Source organism: Scyliorhinus torazame, chromosome 9 (genome assembly GCF_047496885.1).
Source record: "Scyliorhinus torazame isolate Kashiwa2021f chromosome 9, sScyTor2.1, whole genome shotgun sequence".
Lineage (NCBI taxonomy): Eukaryota > Metazoa > Chordata > Chondrichthyes > Carcharhiniformes > Scyliorhinidae > Scyliorhinus > Scyliorhinus torazame.
In genome coordinates this window covers 102,034,430-102,061,179 of record NC_092715.1, presented here as the reverse complement: position 1 = coordinate 102,061,179, position 26,750 = coordinate 102,034,430, and the positions used below count along the sequence as shown (strand labels likewise).

General features: G+C 45.8%; 1 protein-coding gene across 2 annotated transcripts in view; it reads right to left on the bottom strand.

The window, feature by feature from the left end:
- The window catches only part of erap2 (endoplasmic reticulum aminopeptidase 2), a 105,337-nt gene that overhangs the window by 29,135 nt on the left and 49,452 nt on the right, over positions 1–26,750 (bottom strand). For both annotated transcript variants that reach the window (XM_072516345.1, XM_072516344.1), the window contains exons 9-14: positions 25,559–25,690; positions 22,391–22,459; positions 21,514–21,689; positions 17,124–17,203; positions 16,061–16,244; positions 2,425–2,581 (exon numbers count right to left, since the gene is read on the bottom strand). In XM_072516345.1, the coding sequence (XP_072372446.1) occupies positions 2,425–2,581; positions 16,061–16,244; positions 17,124–17,203; positions 21,514–21,689; positions 22,391–22,459; positions 25,559–25,690 (798 nt within the window). The remainder of the gene's footprint in view (positions 1–2,424; positions 2,582–16,060; positions 16,245–17,123; positions 17,204–21,513; positions 21,690–22,390; positions 22,460–25,558; positions 25,691–26,750) is intronic.

Here is a 26,750-nt window from a genome sequence, read left to right as displayed (position 1 = left end):
CAGGCCCGCCCGCAGATCGGTGGGCCCCGATCGCGGGCCAGGCCACTGTTGGGGGAGCCCCCGGGGCTGGATCCCCCCGCGTCCCCCCCGAGGACCGCACCAGCCAGCCTACCAGCCAGGTCCCGCCGTGTGGGACCATGTCCAATTCACGCTGGTGAGACTGGCCAGTAACCGACGGCCGCTCGGTCCATCGGGGCCCGGAGAATTGCCGGGGGGGGGGGGGGCGCTGCCAATGGCCCCCAACCGGCGCTGCGTGACCGGCCCGAAAACCGGCGCTGGAGAATATTGGGCTGGGTTGGACAGGTGTTTCATTCAGGGTTTGATAGTAGGGCCAGGGGAGCAGTGATCCTGATTAATGAGAGGGTAGCCTTTTCGGCGGGGAGGATTTTAATGGATCCAAATGGGAGGTATGTAGTGGTTAATGTAGGTGCGCTGCTGGTGTTGTTCAATGTCCCTGCCTCAAATTGGGAGGACGCAACTTTTATTAATAAGTTGTTGTCTTTGATCGCGGATTTGGATTCGCATCAGCTGATCATGTGGGGTCTTTAATTGCATATTAGATCCCCGGCTGGGTAAGTTGAGGCCTAAGGCGATGAGGCTTTTCGGATGGCAAAGGTACTGTTGACATTCATGGAGCAGATGGGGGGAGCTCACCCTTGGAGATTTTACACCTGGGGAAAGGATTTTTGTTCATTTCTCAGGTCAATTCCAGGATTGATTTTTATGTGGTAGGTAGGTCCCTGCTGCCAGGAGTGGTGGAGTCAGGATACTTGGCAGTAGTGATTTCGGATCATGCTCCCCATTACGTGGACGTGATTGTTGGGTCGGGCCCCGCTCAGCGCACCTCGTGGAGGTTTGATGCTTCGCTGTTGGTGGATAAGAGCTTTTGCGAAAGGGTCTGCCCCACCACGGAGGAGTATTTGAGATTTCATAGGAGTGAGGCATTTCCCCTTCCACCTTGTGGGAGGTGTTGAAGGTGGTGGTTACAGGGGAGATTATTTCTTTCAAGGCGCACAAGGAGAGTGGAAGTGGGGAGAGGCAGAGGTTGGCGGATGCCAACTTGGAGATGGACTGTTAATACTCGAACAATCAGACACTGGGATTGCTGGCCAGGAGGAAGAAGTTACAGACTGAGATTAAGTTGCTCTCAATGGATAGGACGGTGCACTTGTTGTAACGTTCGAGGGGAGCTTTTAGGAGTATGAGGAAAAGGCGGGTGCACTGGTTGAGATGACAAGTGGCCTCTCGGGAAATTGCGCAGGTCAGAGATGTGAGGGGTGGGCTGGTCTCTGCCCCTGCCAAGGTTAATGAAGTGTTCGTGGCATTTTATTGAACCTTTATGAATCAGATCCCCAAAGGATGGGTCCTCAATGTTCAGAGTTTTTGGATGGTTTGGATATTCCGGTGGTGGAACAGGAGAAAAGGGAAGAATTGAAGGCTCTTCTGACTTTGAAGATGGTAATGGAGAGTTTGAGTTTGATGCAGTCGGACAAAGTGCTGGGACAAGGCGGGCTTCCGATTGAATTTTTTAGAAGGTTTTCTGGGTTACTGGCCCTCGTGCTGCTTGGGGTGTTTGAGGATTCTATGGTTTGCGGGACATTGCCAGCCTCGTTGCCAACGGCCCCTGACCGGCGCGGCGTGACTCCCGCCTCCACCCGAAAACCGTCGCTGGAGAATACGGCAGCCAGCGTCAGAGCGAGATTCACGCCGCCCCCCAGGGGATTCGCCGACCGGGGGGGGGGGGGGGGGGGGTCGGAGAATCCTGCCCATTCAGTCTGATTATTTGGGAGGGGAAAAAATAGCAATTAAATAAAAAGAGATGCTCATTGAAGCATTGCAAAGTATGAGTTTGAAAATTTTGGAGGAGGGGTGTTCAAGTTCCATGAGAAACGTGCCGAAGTTCTTTATGCCTTTAATTTGGTTGGTATGTACAAGTAGACCTTTCATAAAATTAGAAAAACCAAAGTGGATGCTTACTCATACTGAACCAATTAATGCAATTAGTGCCAAATTTTCAAAGGGTTTCTAGCATTGCAAAATGAAATGGTTGTGCAATCAGGCTTGTTATTCAGAAATTGGAATGGACAACACTGGCCAATGCTTTCTATCCAAACTGTTCCACAAGATTGGCCAACATCACATGAAACTCATCGGACCAATGGGGCCACAAATGACCAAACGTTTTATATCTATCACAGTCTACAAAATAGGAAACCTCTTTTCTTCTTTTCTCAGTCCCCTTGTCAATTTGGGTCTCTTTTGTTCTCAGCATGCTGAAAATATCTAAGAGGTTTGACTTAATGTTAATTGTCCAAATTTGTATCATAATTTCCAGATAATTCACATCTATATTTTCAGCATTATCATTTTTATCTCAATGAATGGACATTGGTCAAGTCATTTTTAAGAATTATAGAATCTTACCTTCAGATTTTCTGCAACATCGTAAAGATTTCTGCTCAAAACCATTTTGTAGTATACCTCCAAGTAACCCAGGCCTTGCAATACTGGGATGATCTTGCTCTCGTGTCTGAGGTAACGGGTCAAGTCAAGGGCTCGGTCAAGTGACAACTTTCCTGCACTAAACACAGTCATAAATGGTTCATTAAAATGTTTCAGCAAAATCAGAGATAACATTTTTTCCCTATCTAAATCATTCTCTCCCTAACATGGGATAATCATTCATCACTGAAGAGTAGAGCAGAAAATTCACATGCGGGCCACGGTTGCTGCCAATGTAGCTGCAGTTATGCAAAATGAATTTCCTTCCTTTCTTATTGGCATTCATCTATCCTCCAGTTAGTATCGCCGTTGAAAAGCTGTCATGTCATTTTTATTCAGGTTAGGACATATTTGAAGCCCCCCATCTGGGTGGTACAGGGAAGTGGTGCCTCAGCCATGTCAGGGGAATTATTTAGCCCGCCATTCGTTCTGCCATGTTGCCCCAGCAATCCTCTTCTGACCTGCCGCTGGAGGACCGGGTACGGTGAAAGCCGATCTAAAATTCGAATTGGGATCCTATGACATACATAGATTACTGATCACCATTTTAGGAAAGTGAAATGAAATGAAATGAAAATCGCTTATCGTCACAAGTAGGCTTCAATGAAGTTACTGTGAAAAGCCCCTAGTCGCCACATTCCAGCGCCTGTTCGGGAAGGCTGGTACGGGAATTGAACCGTGTTGCTGGCCTGCCTTGGTCGTCTTTCAAAGCCAGTGATTTAGCCCAGTGTGCCAGCTGGCAGTCCAGCCAAAGAGGATTCCATAGGTAAGTCTACATTTACTTTTGTGGGGTGAAGAGGGGTATTCACCCAGAAAAACACTGAATGCATCTGCCTGACTGGGTTCACCTACTTTGGCTTTGTCCCTTACCGGCCTTCCTGGAACACCCTGCATCTTGCACTGGGGTCACAGTTGGCCAACATTGCTGTAGCTCAATTTTGGCAAAGTATCTGTTAGGAGTTTTCAGCTTGCTTTCAAATGAGACTGGATCACAAGTTCATGGAGGCCTGTTTGCTGCTAAGAGGGACAACACCAGTTGACCATCCGACAGTCAATTTCTACCCCACAGCTTTATGTTTTGGAGAAAACTGCAATGCCATCAACTGAGAGTAGCATAATTCTCTCAGTGCATCAATGCAGCATTACTTATAGACACCTTCCTTGCTCAGAGCCCTTACGACAGCTCATGATTCCCAGTGTCAACAGGCCAAACAACATTGGTGGAAAGTAGGTTGGTGAAGAAGGATGAGGATTTTGAAATCATAACATTTGTAGCAGGAAGCAATAGAGTTAGCTGATGGGTGCTGGTACGGCATATAACAGAGCAACCGCCAGAGATCGCCGTTTAGGCTCTTTTCACCCAGTCGGCAATGGAAATTGGACCTGAAATGTTTGAAACCTCAATGGTGTAAGTGTCCCACAACATGGGGATGTGCAATCAGTACTGAAACAGGCAACAAAAGAAGAGAGAAACAGCTTCAAAAGTGGAGGCTTTGAGTACCTTGGTAGAAAAGAAAATGGCAGAGGCAAGTCCAGTACTAGGGGCTGCCCCCCTAACTGTCGAAATTCTAGCTGAGGAGTTGCAGAAACTACGTCGAGAAGTCTCAGGAGACCATGAAAAGATGATCGAGGCAGCTATTTCCTCAATTTGAGGGTGCCAGCTAAGGTGGATGAGGTGGCGAAGAAGCAGGATGTGGAGCTGCAGGAGTTAGGGAATGCTCTGTCAAGGCAGATCGACAAGATCGTTTCTCCGGAGGTGGAAATGGCAACAGTGGTGGCCGACAATAAGAGCTTGAGGGCCAAGTGGTGGATGACCTTGAAAATCGGTCGAGAAGGCAGAATCTGAGGGTGGTCGGATTTCCAGAGGGGCTGGAGGGCCTGAACCCGACAAAGTTTATGGCACAGTTGCTCTGGAAGATGGTAGGGGAGGCGGTAATGACAGCAGCCCCCCCTCCCCCCGCCCAAGAGCTGGATCGAGCCCGCAGGTCGTTGAGGCAGAGGCTTTGTGCTGGGGAGCCGCTTCGGGCGTTTATTGTATGATTCCACAGCTACCAAGATAAAGAGAGAATTTTACGGTGGGCGATTGGAACAGCAGATGGGAAGGCCACAACATGAGAATATACCAGAATGTTGCAGCGGAGCTGGCCAGGTGGCATGCAGCTCTTAACAAATCCAAGGCAGCACTGTACCAAAATAAATTTTGGTTTGGCTCAGTTTACGCCTTTGGGTAATCTACAAGAATAAGGACCACTACTTCAAGACTCCAGAGGAAGCGGAGGCGTTCAACCAAGGAAATGGGCTGGAGTCAAAATAATTGTATTTTCTACGGGTTGAGGGATCTTTGTTTGAAAGTGGGTGGTGGTTGTCTATATTTTCTTATCAATGGTTGAAGAGGGCTGTTTGAATTTCTTGAGATATATGCAGGTGAGGGCGTTTACTAGGCAACAGGTGAGGGAATTTCCGTTGCTCCCGACACAGGGGATACAGGACAGGGTGCTTTCAGGGGTGTGGGTCGGAGAGGGCAAGGTGTCAGAGATTTACCGAGAGATGAGGGAAGAGGGGGAGGAGTCGGTGGGCGAACTAAAAGGAAAGTGGGAAGAAGAACTAGGGGAGGAGATAGAGGAGGGTATGTGAGCTGATGCCCTAAGCAGGGTAAATTCCTCTTCCTCATGCGCCAGGCTTAGCCTGATTCAATTTAAGGTGCTACATAGAGCACACATAACGGGAGCAAGGTTGAGCAGGTTCTTTGGAGTGGAGGACAAATGTGGGAGGTGTGGCTGAAGCCCGGCAAACCACGCACATATGTTTTGGGCATGTCCGGCACTGGAAGGGTATTGGAAGGGAGTGACGGGAGTGATTTCGCGGGTGGTGAAGGCCCGGGTCAACCAGGCTGGGGGTTAGCTCTATTTGGAGTTGCGGAAGAGCCGGGAGTGCAGGAGGCGAAAGAGGCCGACGTTGTGGCCTTTGCGTCCCTAGTAGCCCGGCGCAGGATCCTACTCATGTGGAAGGAGGCGAAACCCCCTGGACTGGAGGCCTGGGTAAATGATATGGCAGGGTTCATTAAACTGGAGCAGATAAAGTTTGCCCTGAGAGGATCGGCTCAAGGGTTCACCAGGCGGTGGCAGCCATTTCTCGACTACCTAGGGGAACGTTAGAGGGAAGACAGATGACCAGCAGCAGCAACCCAGGGGGAAGGGGGAAGGAGGGGGGTGTTTAGTTTAGTTTAGGTCAAAGATGAAGGGGTTTTGTTACTTGTGTATTGTTAAAAATATCTGTATTGTTATTGTTGCGTTTGCTTTGTAAGAGGGGAAAAATTGTTGTTTGGGAAAAAAATTTCAATAAAACATATTTTTTTTAAAAAAGAAGAGGGCTGTTTGTAACTTTACATGTAGAATTGTGATGTGGGGGTTTGGGGACAGGTGTTGTTTACTGTTAATGTTCTTTTTGGAAGTAATAAAGTCAGTTTGGGAGAGGGGGTTGTTTTGGTGTTCTGGAATTTTGAGATTGGAAAGGGTTCTTCAGTGCGGGAGCTACCCCGCTAACTAGATTAGTTAGTCAATGGAAGTGGAGGGGTGGGGTTAACTGCGGCTCGTACGATAGGGGGTTTATTAAATATGAGCTAAGAGTTATTGGGCGGTTGGGGTTTGGTATGGGGGGGGGAGTTGGTTTTCTGACGGTGGCCGGGGACATTGCTTTGTCTGGTTGCATTGAGGGATCTGGTGGCCATCTCAGGTGGGCCTGGTGTCGGCCCTTCTCGGAGGGTTGCTGGATTGTCTCACGAGACAGGAATGGCTGACTCTGGTAAGGGAGGAGGTAAATGCACCCCTCCCCCCCCCCCAAATCCAGCTGGTTACACGGTATGCAAAGGATTCAAGTAGCCCGGTAAAAAGATCCAGGGTGTTCACGCACCTTAAGATTTTGAAAGCTGATGTGGTACTTTTGCAGGAATCCCATTTGCAAGTTAGTGATCAGATAAGGTTACAGAAGGGCTGGGTTGGACAGGTGTTTCATTTGGGGTTTGATAGTAGGGCCAGGGGAGCAGTGATCATGATTAATAAGAGGGTAGCCTTTTCGGCGGGGAAGATTTTAATGGATCCAAATGGGAGGTATGTAATGGTTAATGGGTTTTAGTAGGTGCACTGCTGGTGTTGGTCTATGTGCATGCCTCAAATTGGGAGGACGCAACTTTTATTAATACGTTGTTGGCTTTGATCGTGGATTTGGATTCGCATCAGCTGATCATGGTGGGATCTTTAATTGCGCATTAGATCCCCGGCTGGGTAAGTTGAGGCCTAAGGCGATGAGGCTTTTCGGATGGCAAAGGTACTGTTGACATTCATGGAGCAGATGGGGGGAGCTCACCCTTGGAGATTTTACACCTGGGGAAAGGATTTTTGTTCATTTCTCAGGTCAATTCCAGGATTGATTTTTTTGTGGTAGGTAGGTCCCTGCTGCCAGGAGTGGTGGAGTCAGGATACTTGGCAACAGTGATTTCGGATCATGCTCCCTATTACGTGGACTTGATTGTTGGGTCGGGCCCCGTGGAGGTTTGATGCTTCGCTGTTGGTGGATAAGAGTTTTTGCGAAAGGGTCTCCCCCACCATGGAGGAGTATTTGAGTTTTCATAGGAGTGAGGCATTTCCCCTTCCACCTTGTGGGAGGTGTTGAAGATGGTGGTTACAGGGGAGATTATTTCTTTCAAGGTGCACAAGGAGAGTGGAAGTGGGGAGAGGCAGAGGTTGGCGGATGCCAACTTGGAGATGGACTGTTAATACTCGAACAATCAGACACTGGGATTGCTGGCCAGGAGGAAGAAGTTACAGACTGAGATTAAGTTGCTCTCAATGGATAGGACGGTGCACTTGTTGTAACGTTCGAGGGGAGCTTTTAAGAGTATGAGGAAAAGGCGGGTGCACTGGTTGAGATGACAAGTGGCCTCTCGGGAAATTGCGCAGGTCAGAGACGTGAGGGGTGGGCTGGTCTCTGCCCCTGCCAAGGTTAATGAAGTGTTCGTGGCATTTTATTGAACCTTTATGAATCAGATCCCAGAAGGATGGGTCCTCAATGTTAAGCGTTTTTGGATGGTTTGGATATTCCGGTGGTGGAACAGGAGAAAAAGGGAAGAATTGAAGGCACCTCTGACTTTGAAGATGGTAATGGAGAATATGAGTTTGATGCAGTCGGACAAAGTGCTGGGACAAGGCGGGCTTCCGATTGAATTTTATAGAAGATTTTCTGGGTTACTGGCCCTCGTGCTGCTTGGGGTGTTTGAGGATTCTATGGTTCGGGGGACATTGCCAGCCTCGTTGGCGCAGGTGACAATCTCATTGATATTGACCACCGTCCACCCGCCACCATCATAAAGAGGGATTAGGACCGGATGAAATGTCGGTCATACTGCCACATTTCATGATTGAAAGTGGACGCAAAGCTGCTGGCGAATGTCTTGGCTAAGCGCACGGAACCCTGCTTCCCAGGGATCATATCAGAGAAGCAGATGGGGTGAGTTAAGAATATAGCACATAGAACATACAATGCAGAAGGAGACCATTTGGCCCATCGAGTCTGCACCAACCCACTTAAGCCCTCACTTCAACCCTATCCCCCTAACCCAATAACCCTCCTAACCTTTTTGGACACTAAGGGCAATTTAGCATGGCCAATCCACCTAACCTACACGTCTTTGGACTGTGGGAGGAAACCAGAGCACCCGGAGGCACCCCACGCAGACATGGGGAGAACAATCAGACACTGCACAGACAATGACCCAGCAGGGAATCGAACCTGGGACCCTAGCGCTGTGAAGCCACAATGCCAACCATTATGCTACCGTGCTACCCAAAGGGAAGACAGTTGTCGGGCAATGTTCGGAGGCTGCTTGATATTGTTTTGTCCCCCTCTCCATCCCCTGAAATGGAGGTGATTATCTCATTAGATGTGGAGAAGGTGTTTGACAGGGTGAATAGGGGCTATTTGTTTGAGGTTTTGGGGAGGTTTGGCTTTGGGCCTAGATTCATATCTTGGATCCGGCTCTTGCGGAGGGGTCCCACCGCGAGCATCCACACAAACGCTTTAAATTCAAAATACTTCCAACTGAGAGGCACGAGACAGGGTGTCCGCTGTCCCCACTATTGTTTGCCTTTTCAATTGAGTCTCTAGCTGTAGCACTGAGGTCATCCACAAAGTGGAAGGGGATAGAGGGAGGTTGGAGGGAGTATAGGGTGTCCATATATGTGGACGACCTGTTGCTGTATGTGATGGACCCTCTCTTCGATGCAGCGGAGATAGTGAAGCTATTTGAGTGGTTTGGTTCCTTTTTGGGGTACAAATTGAACTTGGGTAATAATCGCTTAGGGAGGGGAGCCGACCTGGGGAAGTTGCCTTTTCGCTTGGCCAGATCCAGTTTTCATTATCTGGGAGTCCGGGTGTCCCATGACTGGGACTTGCTACAGAAGTTAAATTTTAGGGACCTGGTTAAAGCAGTGAAGGAGGACCTAAAGGGATGGGATAAACTCCTGCTGACGATGGCAGGGAAATTTTAGTCCTCCCAAAATTTCTATTTTTGTTTCAGTGCCTTCCAGTTTTCCTTTTGAAATCTTTCTTTGCAGGAGTCAGTAAGATTATCTTGTCTTTTATTTGGGCAGGCAGGAGCCCATGGGTCCCTAGGTTTTTTTTTACAAAGGTATAGCAGTCACGGAGCCTAGCGTTGTCAGCCTATTATACTACTATTGGGCGGCAAACATTGAAACAGTGTGGTGGTGGTCTGGAGGGACAGAGTCCATGTGAGGGCGAGGGACTGGAACGACTGTAAAGACACCACTTTGAGAGCATTGGTCACAGCTCCCCTTCCATTTTCTCTGATGAAATGGACTGCCAATCTGGTGGTGGTAGCTATCTTGAAAATATGGGGAAAGTTTCGACAGCACTTTAATGGAATGAAAATGAAATGAAAATTGCTTATTGTCACAAGTAGGCTTCAAATGAAGTTACTGTGAAAAGCCCCTAGTCGCCTGTTCGGGGAGGCTGGTACGGAAATTGAATCCGTGCTGCTGGCCTGCCTTGGAATGCTTTAAAAGCCAGCTATTTAGCCCTGTGCTAAACCAGCACCTAAAGTGGGTGCTATGTCAGTGCTGGCCCCAATTTTTGGAAACCATTGTTTTGTGCCGATGGTTTTGGATTCGTCCTTCGGAACTTGGGGTGAGGAGGGGTTAGAGCAGAGCAGTTTGGTAACTTGTTTGTTGGTGGTAAGTTCGCTAGTTTTAAGGAGTGGCGGGAGATGAACAAGCTCCAAAGAAGTAACCAGTTTCAGTACTACCAGGAGCAAGACGTTGTTCCCAAGGAGACCGCTTCATTGCCTCCCCCCCCCCCATTGATGGATAGAGTTCTCTCAGTAGTTGACATAGGGGAGATCAAGGGTGTTGGAGATCTATGGTCAGCTGGTGTCAATGGAGCAGGTCCTATTGGACAAGATTAAAATTAAATGGGAGGAGGAGTTGGGTCCGAAGTTTGAGAGAGCGGTATGGAGGGAGGCGCTATATAGAGTCAACTCTACCTCCTCATGCACTAGGCTTAGCCTGATTCAAATAAAGGTGATGCAGAGGGCACATTTGACTAGGCCACGAATGAGTGGGTTTTTCGCGGATGTATAGTTTCGGTGCTAGCGATGCTCTTAGGGCCCAGCACACTATACACACGTGTTCTGGTCCTGCTCCAAGCTTGATAGCTTCTGGATCTCCTTCTTCAGCACCATGTCAAGAATTGTTGGGGTCGATTTCAGGTGGCTATTTATGGGGTCTCAGAAGTTGCAGACAGGGGCAAAGGTGGATGCTTTTGCCTTCGCTTGCTTATCAACCCAAAGTCAACTTTTGTTTGGTTGGAAGTGTTCTGCCCCAACCAGTGCCCGAACGTGGTTAAGCGATCTAATTGAGCTTTTGTACTTGGAAAAAAATCAAGTAAGCAATGAAAGCATCGCAACAAGGTTCTACCTGAGGTGGCAGCCATTTATTTACTATTTTAGGGAGTTGGTCACCATCAGATGTGAGGATGGGCGGGGGAGGATATTGGATTTGTTTGTTGTCACATGTACCGAGGTACAGTGAAAAGTATCTTTCAGCGAGCAGCTCAAACAGATCATTTAGTACATGAAAATAAAATAAAATAAAACGAAAATACATAAAAGGGCAACACAAGGGCCACAATGTAAATACATAGACACCGGCATCGGATGAAGCATACAGGAGTGTAGTATTAATCAGATCCGTCCATAAGGGGGTCTTTTAGGAGTCTGGTAAGAGCAGGGAAGAAGCTGTTTTTGAATCTAGAAGCTGTTTTTGAATCTGGCGATTGGTTGCTGTTTTTGTTTGGGTTGGTGGGGGGGTGGATGGGTTGAAATATTATTAACTTTTGTACGTATATGGATGTAAAGTTGTTGGGCTGGATTCTCCACTTTGGAGACTAAATCCACACAGTGGTCTTTTACGCCAGGGAGGCAGCGTAGAGCTTGCAGCTCGAACTGCCGATACACCCCTGAGCATTTCCGGTTCCGTGGTCGTACATGCACACGGTGGCGGCCTGCAGCGGCCGCGCCGTGCTTCATGGCAGACTCAGCCTGCAGACGCAGACCCCAAAAGTAGTGCCCCCCTTCAGCCACTTGCGCGCCCCGGACCGCCCGCCCACAGTACCCGCAGCCCCAAATGAAGCCCCCCCCCTGCCCACGGATGGCCCTGCCCCGACTGTGGCGACGCCGGACTGAGTCCGCAGCCTCCATGCGAGGTTCCCGGACGGTGTGAGCACACGTAACCCATGCCGTTGAGAACTCGGCCAGTCGGGGACGGAGTTTCGCGGGGCGGGCCTCAGGAAATGGCCTGAGGCCGTGGCTAATCGCCGCGGCCGTAGAGTACACCACTTTTCAGTGCGCAGAGAGTACAAAAACCGGCGTTGTTCCAGATATAGACATCAAAACGGATTCTCTGCCCCTTCGCCAAATGCGATTTCTGTGTTGGGGAGCGGAGAATCCAGCCCGTTATATTGGAAAATTTGTTTATAAAAATATTTTTTTACAGAGAGATGGACTATATTGACAATATTGCTGGACAATGTTGCTTCTTCCCCGCTCTTACCAGACTCCAAAACGATCCCCTTATGGACGGATCTGGTTAACACCACACTCCTGTATGATTCACCCGATGCCGGTGTCTATGTATTTACATTGTGGACCTTGTGTTGCCCTTTTATGTATTTTTGTTTTATTTTATTTTCATGTACTAAATGGAGTTCAAGCAAATGTCCTTGGCAATTGAAAGGATATTAAATCTACAAATGTGTATAGATTAAGTGAGCAAACAAATTGCGCAAAAATGGAGGGGATTGGATACAGAGTTCAAGATAAGACGCAATTAGTATTACTTGTGTCTCATTCATGCTCAGTTGGCAAGCAACCAGAAATAAACCAATTCTGTCCATGTGGAGTTTGCACATTCGCCCTGTGTCTGCGTGCGTCTCACCTCCACAACCCAAAGATGTGCAAGATAGGTAGATTGGCCATGCTAAATTGCCCCTTAATTGGAAAAAAAGAATTGGGTATTTTATTTTTTAAAATAAATCAACAATTCCCATTTATTTTCTAGGCAAACTATTAAACAGGAAACTTAGGTGCCAATTTTCATACGTTTTATAAAGCTTTTTCATATTTTTGGTCTGTTGTTCTCATGACTTAATAAATCAGAATTTGGTTGTGGACCACAAATATGTTAGTTTAATGAGCGAGAGAAAAAAAGAAAGAATTCACATTTAGGCCTTTGCGGGTGTCCCAAATCACATTTTACCGAAAGAAGTACTTTTGAAGTATAGTCACTGTTGTGAATGCAGCCAATTTGCACAAAACAAGATCCCAGAAACAGCAATGTGATGATGACCAAATAATCTGTTTTGACTGTGTTGGTTGAGGGATAAATATTGACAAAGGCACTAGGAAGAACACTCTTTGTCTTCTTCAAAAATCACCATGAATTTTTTTTTTTTACATCTACCTGAAAAGCATCTTGTGTTACCTCCAAAAGATGGCAGCTCTGACAGTACATCTAGGACTTGAACTTTCAACCTAATGCCACAATGGTGGACATGCTCTAATTGAGCCAAGTCTGACCCTTGGTAGTAGTTATAAAGTGAATACAGGTGATGAAGAACAGGTTAGTGCAATGATTCTTATGTAAGTATCAAAGAGTTATAATATATAAGACCTATGTATTTTGTAAATCTCTAAAATAACACATTTAACCTCAAGCAAATTATTTTATTTCATGGTTTTCATGAATAGATATTTCCAGTTTAAATACTAATGACAAGTACCTCTACAATAAATGTGAACTAGTCTCACCCATACAAAATGCACTTTGTTATGTCAAATTATGGTTCGCACCAATAGAATGACTTGGAATTCAGTTCTCAGTGGTTGTCAATGGTCAATCAAAAGCTATTTGGTCGGAACAGACTTAGAGGCTGGGGAGCGGTAAGTTGGAGCTAGTCTTACTGAGGCAAGGAGGAGAAAGAGAAAGTTGAAGCAAAGCAAAATATATGGCATCAGCCTGGTTACTGGGGAATGTTGAGCACAATCAAAGTGACCTTGGAAGGGAGGAAACCTAAAATTGCCAAAGTAGATCTGAAGCTTAGGAGGATGTGACTGAACTATTGCAATCAATTAGACTAGTACTACAAGTCTAGAAGAGGAGAGAAACATCAGGGTCGCTCTCCATATCCCCCACACCAACTGATGGCTAATATTTCAAAAATAAATGAAGCCTCTGTGAGGTAAAAGCACTGTGGATGCTGGAAATTTGGAATAAAAAAGAGAAAATGCTGGAAAAACTCAGCAGGTCTGACAGCATCTTGGCAAGAGAAAGACAGTTAATGTTTCAAGTCCGAATGACTTCTTCAAAACTCTAAGAGCTCTTCCCAACAGTTAAATAGGCCAAGGAACAGCTGAGGTGATCATTTTAACTGGTTGGCCCCACTCACTTACCTAGTCTATCACCAATTTAATTGGACGCAAAGCTAAAGAAATGGAAGATTGTTGCAAACAAGGACAGGTGACACTGGACTCGGAAGTAGTGAGTGGGATGGAAGCAGCTGGCTAATTATCTGTGGTAGAGCAGGCATGCAGAGTCACAGTTCTCAATTAGGTTAATTCTTCTTAAAAATTGGACTTCAGGTGGCGGCCATGGTGTGAGTGGTCGCGCATTTGGCATCTCCCGCTCGAGGGTGGTTTTTTTGGACCTTTTCCTCATTTGTAGGGTGGATGCTTTGTTGAAAAGAGGTTTAGAACTGGCTGGAGAAAAGTTTGACTCCACTGGTAGGGCTGGTGGATGGACCAGAAGTGGGTCGAGAAAAAGGGAGCAGTTGGAGCAATGGAATTTTTGTGTGCCGCAGGACAAAATGGGTAAAGGGTCTGCCTTGCCTGCCCAATGGTTGACGGAGCAATTTGTGGACTTTCTAACTGAAAAGTTTAGCCAACAAAGGAAGGAGGCCCAGGAGAATCGAGCCACCCAGGAGAATCTAGCCAAGGCGGTAGAGCCATTAAAAGCAGGAATTGACCAGGTGGAGCAGAGGCTGGTGGAGCAGAGGCTGGAGTCCCAGGGCCAGGCCAGTGGAGGAGGCGGTGGGGGAGGGGGCCTTCAACTGACCCCTGGAAGTCGACCGAGTGCACAGGGCACTGATGAGGAAGCCGCAGGCGAATGAGCCACCAAGAGCGATGGTGGTGCGTCTTCACCAGTTCCTGGACAAGGAGAAGATACTGAGATGGACGAGGAGGTGCATCTTGGAGGGGAGCGAGCTTCGGGTGTACCAGGACTAGGGTGCGGACCTGGCAAAGAGGAGAGCGGGGTTTAATCAGGTGAAGGCTGCCCTCTTCAAAAAGAGGGTGAAGTATGGGACGTTGTACCCGGCCCACCTCTGGGTAACTTTTAATAGTCAAGAGCACTATTTTGGAACACCAGAGGAGGCAATGGAGTTTGTAAGGGACAATGGACTAACAGGGGAAGGAGGACATTGAACTGTGGAGGAGATGTGACGATATGGGTGATATTTCAGTCCGTTTTTTCTTGGATCTTTGTTTTTGTTAGTTGTTGGAGAACTTTTCTCCATCGAGATGTTTTGTCACGTTTGAGGTCAAGTGCACCTTTCCTTTCCTTGTTGCAGTGTTGCTTGGTAGGGGTGCAGGTGGGGGAGGGGAATCATCTTAGGCTGGATACAGGGTTTTTGGGGGGTGGCGGCGGGCGGGGAATGGGCAGTTAGGGGGCCTGTTTGTGGGGGGCAGCTTTTCGAGCTGGGGGGGGGGATTGGTAGAGGAGTATGAGCTACCCAGCGGGAATGGGTGCCGGTACTTACATCTTCGGGACTATGTGAGGAAACAGGTACCGTCCTTTCCTGACCTGCCGCCCCTGGGGCTGCATGCCCAGGTGGTGTCAAAAGCAGGGGTTGGTGAGGGCAGTGTGTCGGAGATTTATAAAGAGTTAATGAACTGGGAGGGTGCCCCGATAAGTGAAGTTCAGCGGAAGTGGGAGGAAGAGCTGGGGAAGAGTGTTGGAGGCTGGGTTGTGGGAGGAGATTCTGAGAAGGGTGAATGCATCCTCTTTGTGCACAAGACTTAGCCTCATCCAATTTAAAGTAGTTCACAGAGCGCATATGACAGTGGCCAGAATGAATAGGTTTTTTGAGGGGGTGGAGGATAGTGTGGGCGGTGCACGGGGGGCCTCCAAACCATGTCCACCTGTCCGAAGCTGCAGGGCTTCTGGTGGAGATTCGCTGATGTGATGTCTGAGGTGCTGAGGGTGAAGGTGGTCCCGAGTCCAGAAGTGGCAATTCTTGGAGTGTCAGAAGGCCTGGGAGTCCAGGGGGTGAGAGAGGCTGATGTTCTGACCTTTGCCTCTTTGGTAACCTGGAGACGCATCTTATTGGGATGGAGGGTCTCCGGGCCGCCGAACCGGGGTGTGTGGGTGAGTGACCTCGCGGAGTTCCTCAGAATGGAAAAGATCATGTTCACCTTGAGAGGGTCCGTGGAGGATTTTGCCTGGAGATGGAAACCGTTTATTGATTTCTTTCAGGGTAGTTAAGTCAGCAGGGGGGGGGGGGGGGGGGGAGTCGGATTACAGCATGGAGGGTGGGGTGCAGGGGTGTTGGTTGTTTATTTGTGATAAGATTTCCTGTTTGTTCTCTTTTTGGTTTTGGTTGTGTTTGATGTGTGTCTATATAAATATATATATACATACCTTATATATACCTTAATAAAAACAGGTTTTTAAAAAATCTTCTTAAAAATTGTTCCTGTGTGTTCCCGGGGGCTGGGAACACTCGAACAGATTGGAAAACAATTCGCAGGCAGACCTAAGATTATTTTAGAGGCAGAACTGGGCCGTCATAAAAACCATGCCACATTGTTTCTCACCTACAAGGTGGCAGACTTCACAGCACCACCTACAGACACAATTCGAGTCACGTATCCTGACCCATGCAATTTGTGATTTCAATAAATGACAAATACAGTAATAGCAACATCCCACAGTACCTGACAAGTTGGAAAGCGTTATGAATCAGATTTGCTCGATCCTTCGGACCCAGAAGTGTGTGGTTCTGCTCCAACAGATTAATCAGAGCGTCCCATCCAGTATTCTTATAATGTACTATGTAATATCCATCCATGTCCACATTAAATTTTACCCACTGAGCTTCTCCACCTAGTTCAATATGATCTGGTTGAAGCAAGATCGAGTTAATGAAGCTAAACACACACAACTGATTGATAAAACATAGAAATGCAGAAGGAATTATTGTACAGAAGGCCGCCACTCAGCGCATTATGATTATGCTGATACAGTAAAAGTGCAGTGGGTTAGATTCCATCCTTTCCCCTTCTGGGAATGGGTGATAGAGTGAGTCAAACAATGTCAGAATGGCAAATGATCAATGAACAAACTTGCAATTACACAATGCCTCTTCATGCCCTTGAACGGTCCTGTTCTTTACACGTAATGGACTGGTTATGTAGATGAACACAGAAGCCAATTTAATGATAGCAAAGCCCTGGACACAATGAATTCATGACCACTTAACCCATTTTCATTTGGTGTTAGAGTCACAGCAGGGGAATGCCCTATCCTGGGATATTTTATGTGCACCTAAACAAGTAGATCCTTATTCACTTTAACATCTCAAATTAAGGTGGTAACTCCTGACAGGGCAGCACTTCTTACTAAAGTGTCGGTCCAGGCTAGGTGCTTTGTCAGTAACTTGAAACAACTCCTTGAGTCATTAACAGTCCAAAATCAATCTGCCAAATATACAGTAATCTGAGAACAAGACATTTCAGTGGGAACAGGTGGCATTTTATTTTCAAATGTAAATGATAGCTTACGCTACCGTGTAATTATGTTGTGCATTGTGTTATGAGCAGCATATACTAAAACCAAATTACAGTGTTACAGTGATATTTTAAATACTATCTAGGGGAAGTTTAAGTTATGTTCACATCAAGATAGATTTCATTAAAAACTCCTATCTTAAGGATTAAAGTTATTTATTTTTGAGATGGGGCTATTTTATTGATAACCAGCAACATATTGCATTCTTACCTGATTTTGTTTTCAGTAGGTGTCTACCAATAGTCTTGGAACTGCTTGTGATATAAGTTAGTGGGACATGCCACAGATAACTGCAAAAACGGTGAAAAAAATGTTTTTGATTCTCACAGTGTTGCAGATTGCACATAAAACTTTATTTATACAACACAAGAACATAAGAACTAGGAACAGGAGTAGGCCATCTGGCCCCTCGAGCCTGCTCCGCCATTTAATGAGATCATAGCTGATCTTTGTGGACTCAGCTCCACTCTCCGGCCCGTACACCAGATCCCCGAATCCCTTTATTCTTTAGAAAGGTATCTACCTTTTTCTTAAAAACGTTTAAAGAAGGAGCCTCAACTGCTTCACTGGGCAAGGAATTCCAGAGATTCACAACCCTTTGGGTGAAGAAGTTCCTCCTAAACTCGGTCTTAAATCTACTTCCCCTTATTTTGAGGCTATGCCCCCTAGTTCTGCTTTCCCCGACCAGTGGAAACAACCTGCCCGCATCTATCCTATCTATTCCCTTCATAATTTTATATGTTTCAATAAGATCCCCCCGCATCCTTCGACTCACCAATGAGTACAGTCCCAGTCTACTCAACCTCTCGTCATAATCTAATCCCCTCAACTCTGGGATCAACCACTGGAGGGTCTGAGGGGGTGAATACACCTGTTGTGTTAAGTCGGGGTGTTAATGTTAATTTATTATTTATGTACAGGGGGGGGAGGGGTTGGGGGGTTGCTTTTTTAGATTGTGTTTTGTACTTAACCCTGTTGGGTTCTTTTTTCTTTCTCATTTTGTTATTGATATTTTATGAAAACCTTTAATAAAAATTTTTTTTTTTTTAAACTCTGGGATCAACTTAGTAAATCTCCTCTGCACTCCCTCCAGTGCCAATATGTCCTTTCTCAGGTAAGGAGGCCAAAACTGAACACAATACTCCAGATGTGGCCTCACCAACACCCGATACAATTGCAGCATAACCTCCCTAGTCTTGACTCCATCCCTCTAGCAATGAAAGACAAAACTCGATTAGCCTTCTTAATCACCTGCACACCAACTTTTTGCGACTTGTGCACCAGCACACCCAGGTCCCTCTGCACAGCAGCATGTTTTAACATCTTACCGTTTAAATAATAATCCATTCTGCTGTTATTCCTCCCAAAATGGATAGCCTCACACTTGGCAACATTGAATTCCATCTGCCAGACCCTAGCCCATTCACCTAACCTATCCAAATCCTTCTGCAGACTTCCGGTATCCTCTGCACTTTTTGCTTTACCACTCATCTTAGTGTCGTCTGCAAACTTTGACACATTGCACTTGGTCCCCAACTCCAAATCATCTATGTAAATTGTGAACAATTGCGGGCCCAACACTGATCCTTGAAGGACCCCACTAGTTACAGGTTGCCAACCAGAGAAACATCCATTTATCCCCACTCTCTGCTTTCTGTTAGTTAACCAATCCTCTACCCATGTTACCACTTTACCCTCAATGCCATGCATCTTTAGTTTATGCAGCAACCTTTTGTGTGGCACCTTGTCAAAAGCTTTCTGGAAATCCAGATATACCACATCCATTGACTCCCCATTATCTACTGCACTGGTAACGTCCTCAAAATATTCTACCAAATTAGTCAGACACGACCTACCCTTTGTGAACCCATGCTGCGTCTGCCCAATGGGACAATTTCCCTCCAGGTGCCCCGCTATTTCCTCCTTAATGATAGATTCCAGCATTTTCCCTACAACCGAAGTTAAGCTTACCGGCCTATAATTATCCGCTTTCTGCCGACCTCCTTTTTTAAACAGTGGTGTCACGTTTGCTACTTTCCAATCCTCTGGGACCACCCCAGAGTCTAGTGAATTTTGATAAATTATCACTAGTGCGTTTACAATTTCCCTAGCCATCTCTTTTAACACTCTGGGATGCATCCCATCAGGGCCAGGAGATTTGTCTACCTTTAGCCCCATTAGCTTTCCCAAGACTGCCCCCTTAGTGATTACAATCATCTCAAGGTCCTCACCTATCATATCTTTATTTCCATCAGTCACTGGCATGTTATTTGTGTCTTCCATTGTGAAGACTGATCCAAAAAACCTGTTCAGCTCCTCAGCCATTTCCCCGTCTCCTATTATTAAATCTCCCTTCTCATCTTCCAAAGGACCAATATTTACCTTAGCCACTCTTTTTTGTCTTATATATTTGTAGAAGCTTTTACTATCTTTTATGTTCTGAGCCAGTTTACTTTCATAGTCTACCTTACTCTTCTTTATAGCTTTTTTAGTAGCTTTCTGTTGTCCCCTAAAGACTTCCCAGTCCTCTAGTCTCCCACTAATTTTTGCCACTTTGTATGTTTTTTCCTTCAATTTGATACTCTCCCTCACCTCCTTAGACATCCACGGTCGATTTTTCCCCTTTCTACCGTCTTTCTTTTTTGTCGGTATGAATCTTTTCTGAACACTTTGAAAGATCGCTCGGAAGGTTCTCCACTGTTCCTCAACTGCTTCACCATGAAGTCTTTGCTCCCAGTCTACCTTAGCTAGTTCTTCTCTCATCCCATTGTAATCGCCTTTGTTTAAGCACAAAACACTAGTGTCTGATTTTACCTTGTCTGGGACTCCAACCTTACCTCCAACTGTATTTTAAATTCCACCATATTGTGGTCGCTCCTTCCAAGAGGAACCCGAACTATGAGATCATTAATCAATCCTGCCTCATTACACAAGACCAGATCTAGGACCACTTGTTCCCTTGTAGGTTCCATTACATACTGTTCCAGGAAATTATCCCGGACACATTCTATAAACTCCTCCTCAAGGCTGCCTTTACCAACCTGGTTAAACCAATCGACATGTAGATTAAAATCCCCCATGATAACCTCTGTACCATTTCTACATGCATCCGTTATTTCTTTGCTTATTGCCTGCCCTACTGTTACTATTTGGTGGCCTATAGACTACTCCTATCAGTGACCTTTTTGCCTTACTATTCCTGATTTCCACCCAAATTGATTCAACCTTGTCCTCCAAAGCACCAATATCATCCCTTACTATTGCCCGGATGCCATCCTTAAACAACAAAGCTACACCACCGCCCTTACAGTCCATTCTATCCTTTCGTATAGTTTGATACCCTTGGATATTTAACTCCCAGTCATGACCATCCTTTAACCATGTTTCAGTAATGGCCACTAAATCATAGTCATTCACGATGATTTGCACCATCAACTCATTCACCGTATTCCGTATACTACGAGCATTCAGGTAAAGTACACTTACGCTGTTTTTTATGTCTTTGTTATGAATCCTAACACCTTGATCAGTAACTTTTCACAAATTATTTTTCCTCTTACCCTTTCTCCTAATTTTCCTTGTCTTTGAACCCATATCTCTACATAATAACCTGCCACGTAACCTGCTGCCTTGCTCTCCATTAACCATTATACTGTCCATAGCTTTACCCTTCCCTTCCCCCCAACTTGCTAGTTTAAAGTCCTTGTGACCAACCTATTTATCCTATTCGCTAGAACACTGGTCCCAGAATGGTTCAGGTGAAGACCGTCCCAACGGTACAGGTCCCTCCTGCCCCAGTACTGATGCCAATGCCCCATGAAATGGGATCCCTCTTTCCCGCACCACTCCTTGAGCCACGTGTTAGCTTCCCTAATTTTCTCAACCCTATGCCAATTGGCACGTGGCTCGGGTAGTAATCCAGAGATTATAACCCTGGAGGACCTGTTCTTTAATTTAGTCCCTAGTGTTTGATAATCCCCAAACAGGTCCTCTTTCCTAGTCTTACCTATGTTGTTAGTCCCAACGTGGACCACAACAACTGGATCCTCCCCTCCCTCTTCAAAATCCTTTCAAGCCGATCAGAGATGTCCCTCACCCTGGCACCGGGCAGGCAACATACCATGCGGGACTCACGATCTAGTTTACAAAGGATGCCATCAATCCCCCTAATTATAGAATCCCCTACAACTACCACTTGTCGTTTTGCTCCCCTCTCTAGAATGGCTTCCTGTACCACGGTGCAGAGGTCAGTCAACGCATCCTCCCTACAGCCCTCTTCTTCATCCACACAGGGAGCAAGTACCTCATACCTGTTGGACAAGGTCAAGGGCGGAGGCTCCTCAACTCAGGAGCCCCCTACCTGCCTCCCTTGCAGTCACACCACTCTGTCCCTGACTACTGTCCGAATTATCAGTACTTATTCTACCAGGTGTGACTGCCTCCTGAAACAAAGCGTCCAGGTAATTTTCCCCCTCCCTGATGTGCCGCAGTGTGTGCAGCTCGGTCTCCAGCTCATCAATTCTGAGCCGAAGTTCCTCGAGCAGCCAACACATATTAATCTTCTTCTTTTGTGATCAGAACATAACTGAAATACAAGTACCCAGATTGCAGTGAGGCCCAGGTGGGGTCCTCTGGGAACACTCCCTTAAGAAAGCGCTCTTGTTGTAGCCTGATTGAACTTCCATTATGCTCGACAATTATCACCGGTATTCCTTGCTGAAGTGTCCATGTGTTCATAATCTCCTTGATATCTAGATGTTCCCCTGCATAGAGGTACTAAGGAATAAAAAGGCACATAGGGCAGGTTAGCATTGAACGTTATTTTTCTTCTTACCATAGTTATTAAAGAGTTAAAACAGAGTACAAGCATATAGTGCACAAGCATTAACATTTACTTTTCACCCAGTGGTTGTGAATTGTGTGTTATTCAGGTACAGTTGTTTGGGGAAGGTTGGCCCTCATCAAGGAAGATGCAATGAGGGATGCTCTACATTTACAGAGTTAGTTTGCACTTCTATTATGCCCCTATTGACTGATTATATACTCAGCTCTAAAATAGCAACACTCAATGCTAAAGTAGCAACAGGTTAAGTTTCTTGAATACAGAAAGATTATTGGAAGTTGATAATTCCTAGAATCAGCAAGGGGAAATTGCAGAAAATCTTAATCAAAATCAGAGAGATTTAAAATTTAAGTAATTTTGAAAGCATGAAATCCTTTTGATCTCAATATATCTTTTTCTCTTTCAATTACTATCAATGTAAATGCCTGTTATAATGCATCGTCAATTTTTCTGATTTCCCAACATTATTAGGACCAAAATCTGAATTTCAATGGAGCCTAAGGTAGTTGTGCGATCCCACAGATTTTAATTATATAGGTACTTATGGTACCTGTAGGATTTTGCAAGTTGAGTCCATACAGGTGTCACTGAATTTATATATAGTTCAACCAAGTCAAAATGAAGCAAACCTTACAGCATTTTTAGCAGCTTGTGAAGCACTGTAGCAGAATCCACCGGAGGTAAAATCTTCCTCGGTACAAGTCTGTTGGGAATTCAAACAAAGATTGGTTTTACATTGCCTTCACAATCTTATATGATTTCAAACGATCATTTCAGATTATAAACCCAGTGTTTTTCAGTATTCTTTTATATTTGCTTATTAAATTCTTATTTTATTTCTGGAATAGCTTATGGGCAAATAGAAAAGCAACAGGGTCACTAAAAGGACTATAAAAATGCTTCAGTTGTTTGCTGGTCATTTTTTGTTGTTCTTTGCTTTTGAGGACAGTCATTTATTTCGGCGCTTGTGAGAAAGGAATTTTTAAGTTCTTTTAAAAATGGGCTGCATCTTGCACTCCCCGAGAATAAGGAATTACCTCAGTTGGCTGTACGGCTGGTTTGTGACGTGGAGCAATGTCAACAGCGATGGTTCAATTTCCATACTAGCCTTCTCAACCTTGGCCCTTGCCTAAGGTGTGGTGACCCTCAGATTGAATCAGCTCTCAAAAGGCAAAGCAGCCCATGTTCCTCTGGGACGGTGGAGACATTTCAATTTTTTACCATAAGAATGCTGGGATTGAATTCTCCACCTTGCACCGCCGCTGGCGGAGGTAATGGTGTGGCAGAGAATCCAACATCATGAAGAAAAAGTGATCGACACCAGGCGCCAATTCGTTTCCGATGCTCCAGCCTCCCGCAGTCCTCAGCCAGCACTCCGGGATCACGAAAACTGAGAGCACAAGTGAACTGCGCTGTCGTGAACTCGCCCCACTGGGGTCGGAGCATCGGGGGAGGGCCTTCAAGTAACGTCGTGAGGCCGTCCCAGCGGTGTGCAGCGTACTCCTCAATGATGCCGTTTTGGAGGGGACAGAGACGATTCGGTTGTAAACAGAGATTCTCTGCCCGATTGCCGATTACGATATCGGCACGGGCAACGGAGAATCCAGCCCTATACTTTGTCTCATTGACATTTGTCTGCTAAAATATCTGTGTGGAGAATTGTATAACATCGTCAAATTCTGGTTGCTGCCGATACCTTTATTTCGCAATGGTGACCTAAAGGTAGTTTCCACATTAGTCAATATAGTTAACATGTGACAGTATGATCATTACTTTAGCAAATACATTATTGACAATTTCCATCATATTCATCAATCTAAACTAAACCTTGCATCATCGAAGACTATTCCAAACAATGACAATGGCCAGAAATCCATGTATACTTTTGTGACAAAAATGTAAACATATATTATTAGCTGTGACTTACTGTCACACTGCATAGATTTAAAAATCAAATTTGCTGAGAGGAAATGCTAAGTTGTGATACTCAATAGCCTCAGAGCAGATATCATGGGCAAGATTCTCCGCCCCCCCGCCGGGTCGGAGAATCGCCGGGGGCGGGCGTGAATCCCGCCCCCGCCGGTTGCCGAATTCTCCGGCACCGGATATTCGGCGGGGGCGGGAATCGCGCCGCACCGGTTGGCGGGCCCCCCTGGCGATTCTCCGGCCCGGATGGGCCGAAGTCCCGCTGCTAGAATGCCTGTCCCGCCGGCGTAGATTAAACCACCTCTCTTACCGGCAGGACAAGGTGGCGCGGGCTGGCTCCGGGGTCCTGAGGGGGGCACGGGGCGATCTGGCCCCGGGTGGTGCCCCCACGGTGGCCTGGCCCGCGATCGGGGCCCACCGATCCACGGGCGGGCCTGTGCCGTGGGGGCACTCTTTTCCTTCCGCCTTCGCCACGGTCTCCACCATGGCGGAGGCGAAAGAGACTCCCTCCACTGCGCATGCGCAGGGATGCCGTGAGTGGCCGCTGACGCTCCCGCGCATGCGCCGCCCGGCAATGTCATTTCCGCGCCAGCTGGCGGGGCACCAAAGGCCTTTTCCGCCAGCTGGCGGGGCGGAAATCAGTCTGGCGCGGGCCTAGCCCCTCAAGGTTAGGGCTCAGCCGCTCAAGGGGCAGAGGATTCCGCACCTTTGGGGCGGCGCAATGCTGGACTGATTTGCGCCGTTTTTGGCGCAGGTCGGCGGGCATCGCGCCGATTACGGAGAATTTTGCCCCATGTTTTAATAAATAGCTTAAGCCTTTCAATTCAAATATAAATATCTTATCGGGTTTGTTTAAATATAAACTTGTCTCGCAGTTCTATTTGAGTCAAAGTGATAAACAGTAACATTTTCTGTATCTCGAGTACATTTTGAAAGTATCTCAACCTCCCTTGTTGCAAATGAGTAGTACATTGAAACAGCAATCCTCATCACTATATTTTGGCTTCTTAGTTATACCATGTATACAATAAGACTTTCTTTGATTCCAGAATACCCCACTAACTGTGGCTGAGGCCATAAAATGCCTCAACTACAGTTTAAGGGGTATTTACTCCATGATCTTTCAAAGAAGGTGATGAGTGGGAAGATGAAAATACTGGAAAAACCAGTATATTGAAATATAGTAAAGCAAAGTGATCCAAATCGGTCAGGGTTTGGTTCACACTGACGTTTAATACAGCAAAATGAAGGTGGACAGTGAAACCTGTAATCACTGGCAGCGAAACATTACAGATTTGCAGTAGTTTTTTGTTCAATAAATCTGTTTAATAGTTTCTAGCTTAACCTATGCTTTAGTGGTGGGTTTATCTTACTCCCTTTTAAAATCAAAGACGATCACGCAATGGTGAATGCTATAAGCAATACCTGAGGCACGATAATGGGGGCTTTTGTGTTCACCTTCCACACTCATTGCAATAACCTGAATACTGGGCATCTAAAAAATACTTTCTAGTATGAATCGGGGTGGGGGAAATCTTTTACAACACTGCTCTGTTGAGCCTGTAAAAAACATCTGGAGTAAAGCCCCCAAATTAAACAGTATATTAAAAATAATTCAAACTTTGCAGAACAGTAAATAAAACACATATGATAATTAGATAGCGATGGGTTCTTTACAAAAGCTGGAGCTAAACTATCAATATATTGCTACACTAGTTTGTGAATTAAATGATATCATGGCATCATTTTTATTTTTTCCATTTTAGTTCGAAAATGGTCAAACAATTAATATTACTAGAATAACTCATTTTAAACAAGCACGGAATTTGTATTGAAATGCACAATTCAACTTTAAAACAACAGTAGATACTCTTACGTTGGCCATACTGCTCCACAGGTCTTCATTCTTAGCATTTTTGTAGCTGTATTTTCGAAGGTAATGAACTAAGCCTCTTTGGAAAACCTCCTCCGTCAGAAAATTTCTCAACATGTGCAGAATGCAAGCTCCCTACATTTAATAAGTTGTAAAATGTGAGTTACATATAAGGTATGCATTTAAAGGAGTGTGTATAAAAGAAAATAACGTTGGAAGCAAAAATAATCCACAAGTTTATTCAAACCAACTTTGAAGATCAAAAGCCATTCTGTTACACCTCTAAAAATAGGTCTATTTCCCACTCCCACCTCAAAATTTGCTAAAGTTTGGACACACACAGGGCAGCATGGTAGCACAGTGGTTAGCACTGTCGCTTCACAGCGCCAAGGACCCAGGTTCGATTCTCGGCTTGGGTCACTGTCTGTGCGGAGTCTGCACGTTCGCCTCGTGTCTGCATTGGTTTCCTCCCGCAAGTATCGAAAGGCATGCTTGTTTGGTGAATTGGACATTCTGAATTCTCCCTCTGTGTGCGCTGTAGTGTGGCGACTAGGGGATTTTCACAGTAACTTCATTGCAGTGTTAATGTAAGTCTACTAATGACACTAATAAAGATTATTATTATAAAAGAACTCTTAAATAATATCAAAAGAAGATAAAATGGAATTATTTGGACATGTTATCCATACAGAATGTTTGGAGTGCCTGATCACTTCTAGAAGGATATATGAAGCCCTCTAGAAGCTAGGGGCTTTTCAAAGTAACTTCATTGAAGCCTACTTGTGACAATGAGCAATTATTATTATTATTGTATAAAGAAGAGCAAGACACCGACAGTGAGGGAAGCATCTAGGCAACGTCAAATACTGACTTAACCAGAACTCCAACAATGAGGTCATCCATTGCTGTTACGACTGGAATGTTTGGAATACCATGGTCGCCAATGCCACTTGGCATGGCACTTAGATAATGGTGACTTAAGGTTGGGGAACAAAAGAAATAGAAGAAGTAGGCCATTTTGCCCATCATTCATTCAACTGATTATTGGCTGAACTTTAACCACAATGCCATTTTTCCGCAGTATCCCCATATCCCTTTGTCATCTTTAATATCTCGCCATCTATCGATCTCTGTTTTGAACATACTCAATGACTGAGCCTCCAAATCCCTCAAGGTAGAGAATTCCAAAGATCCA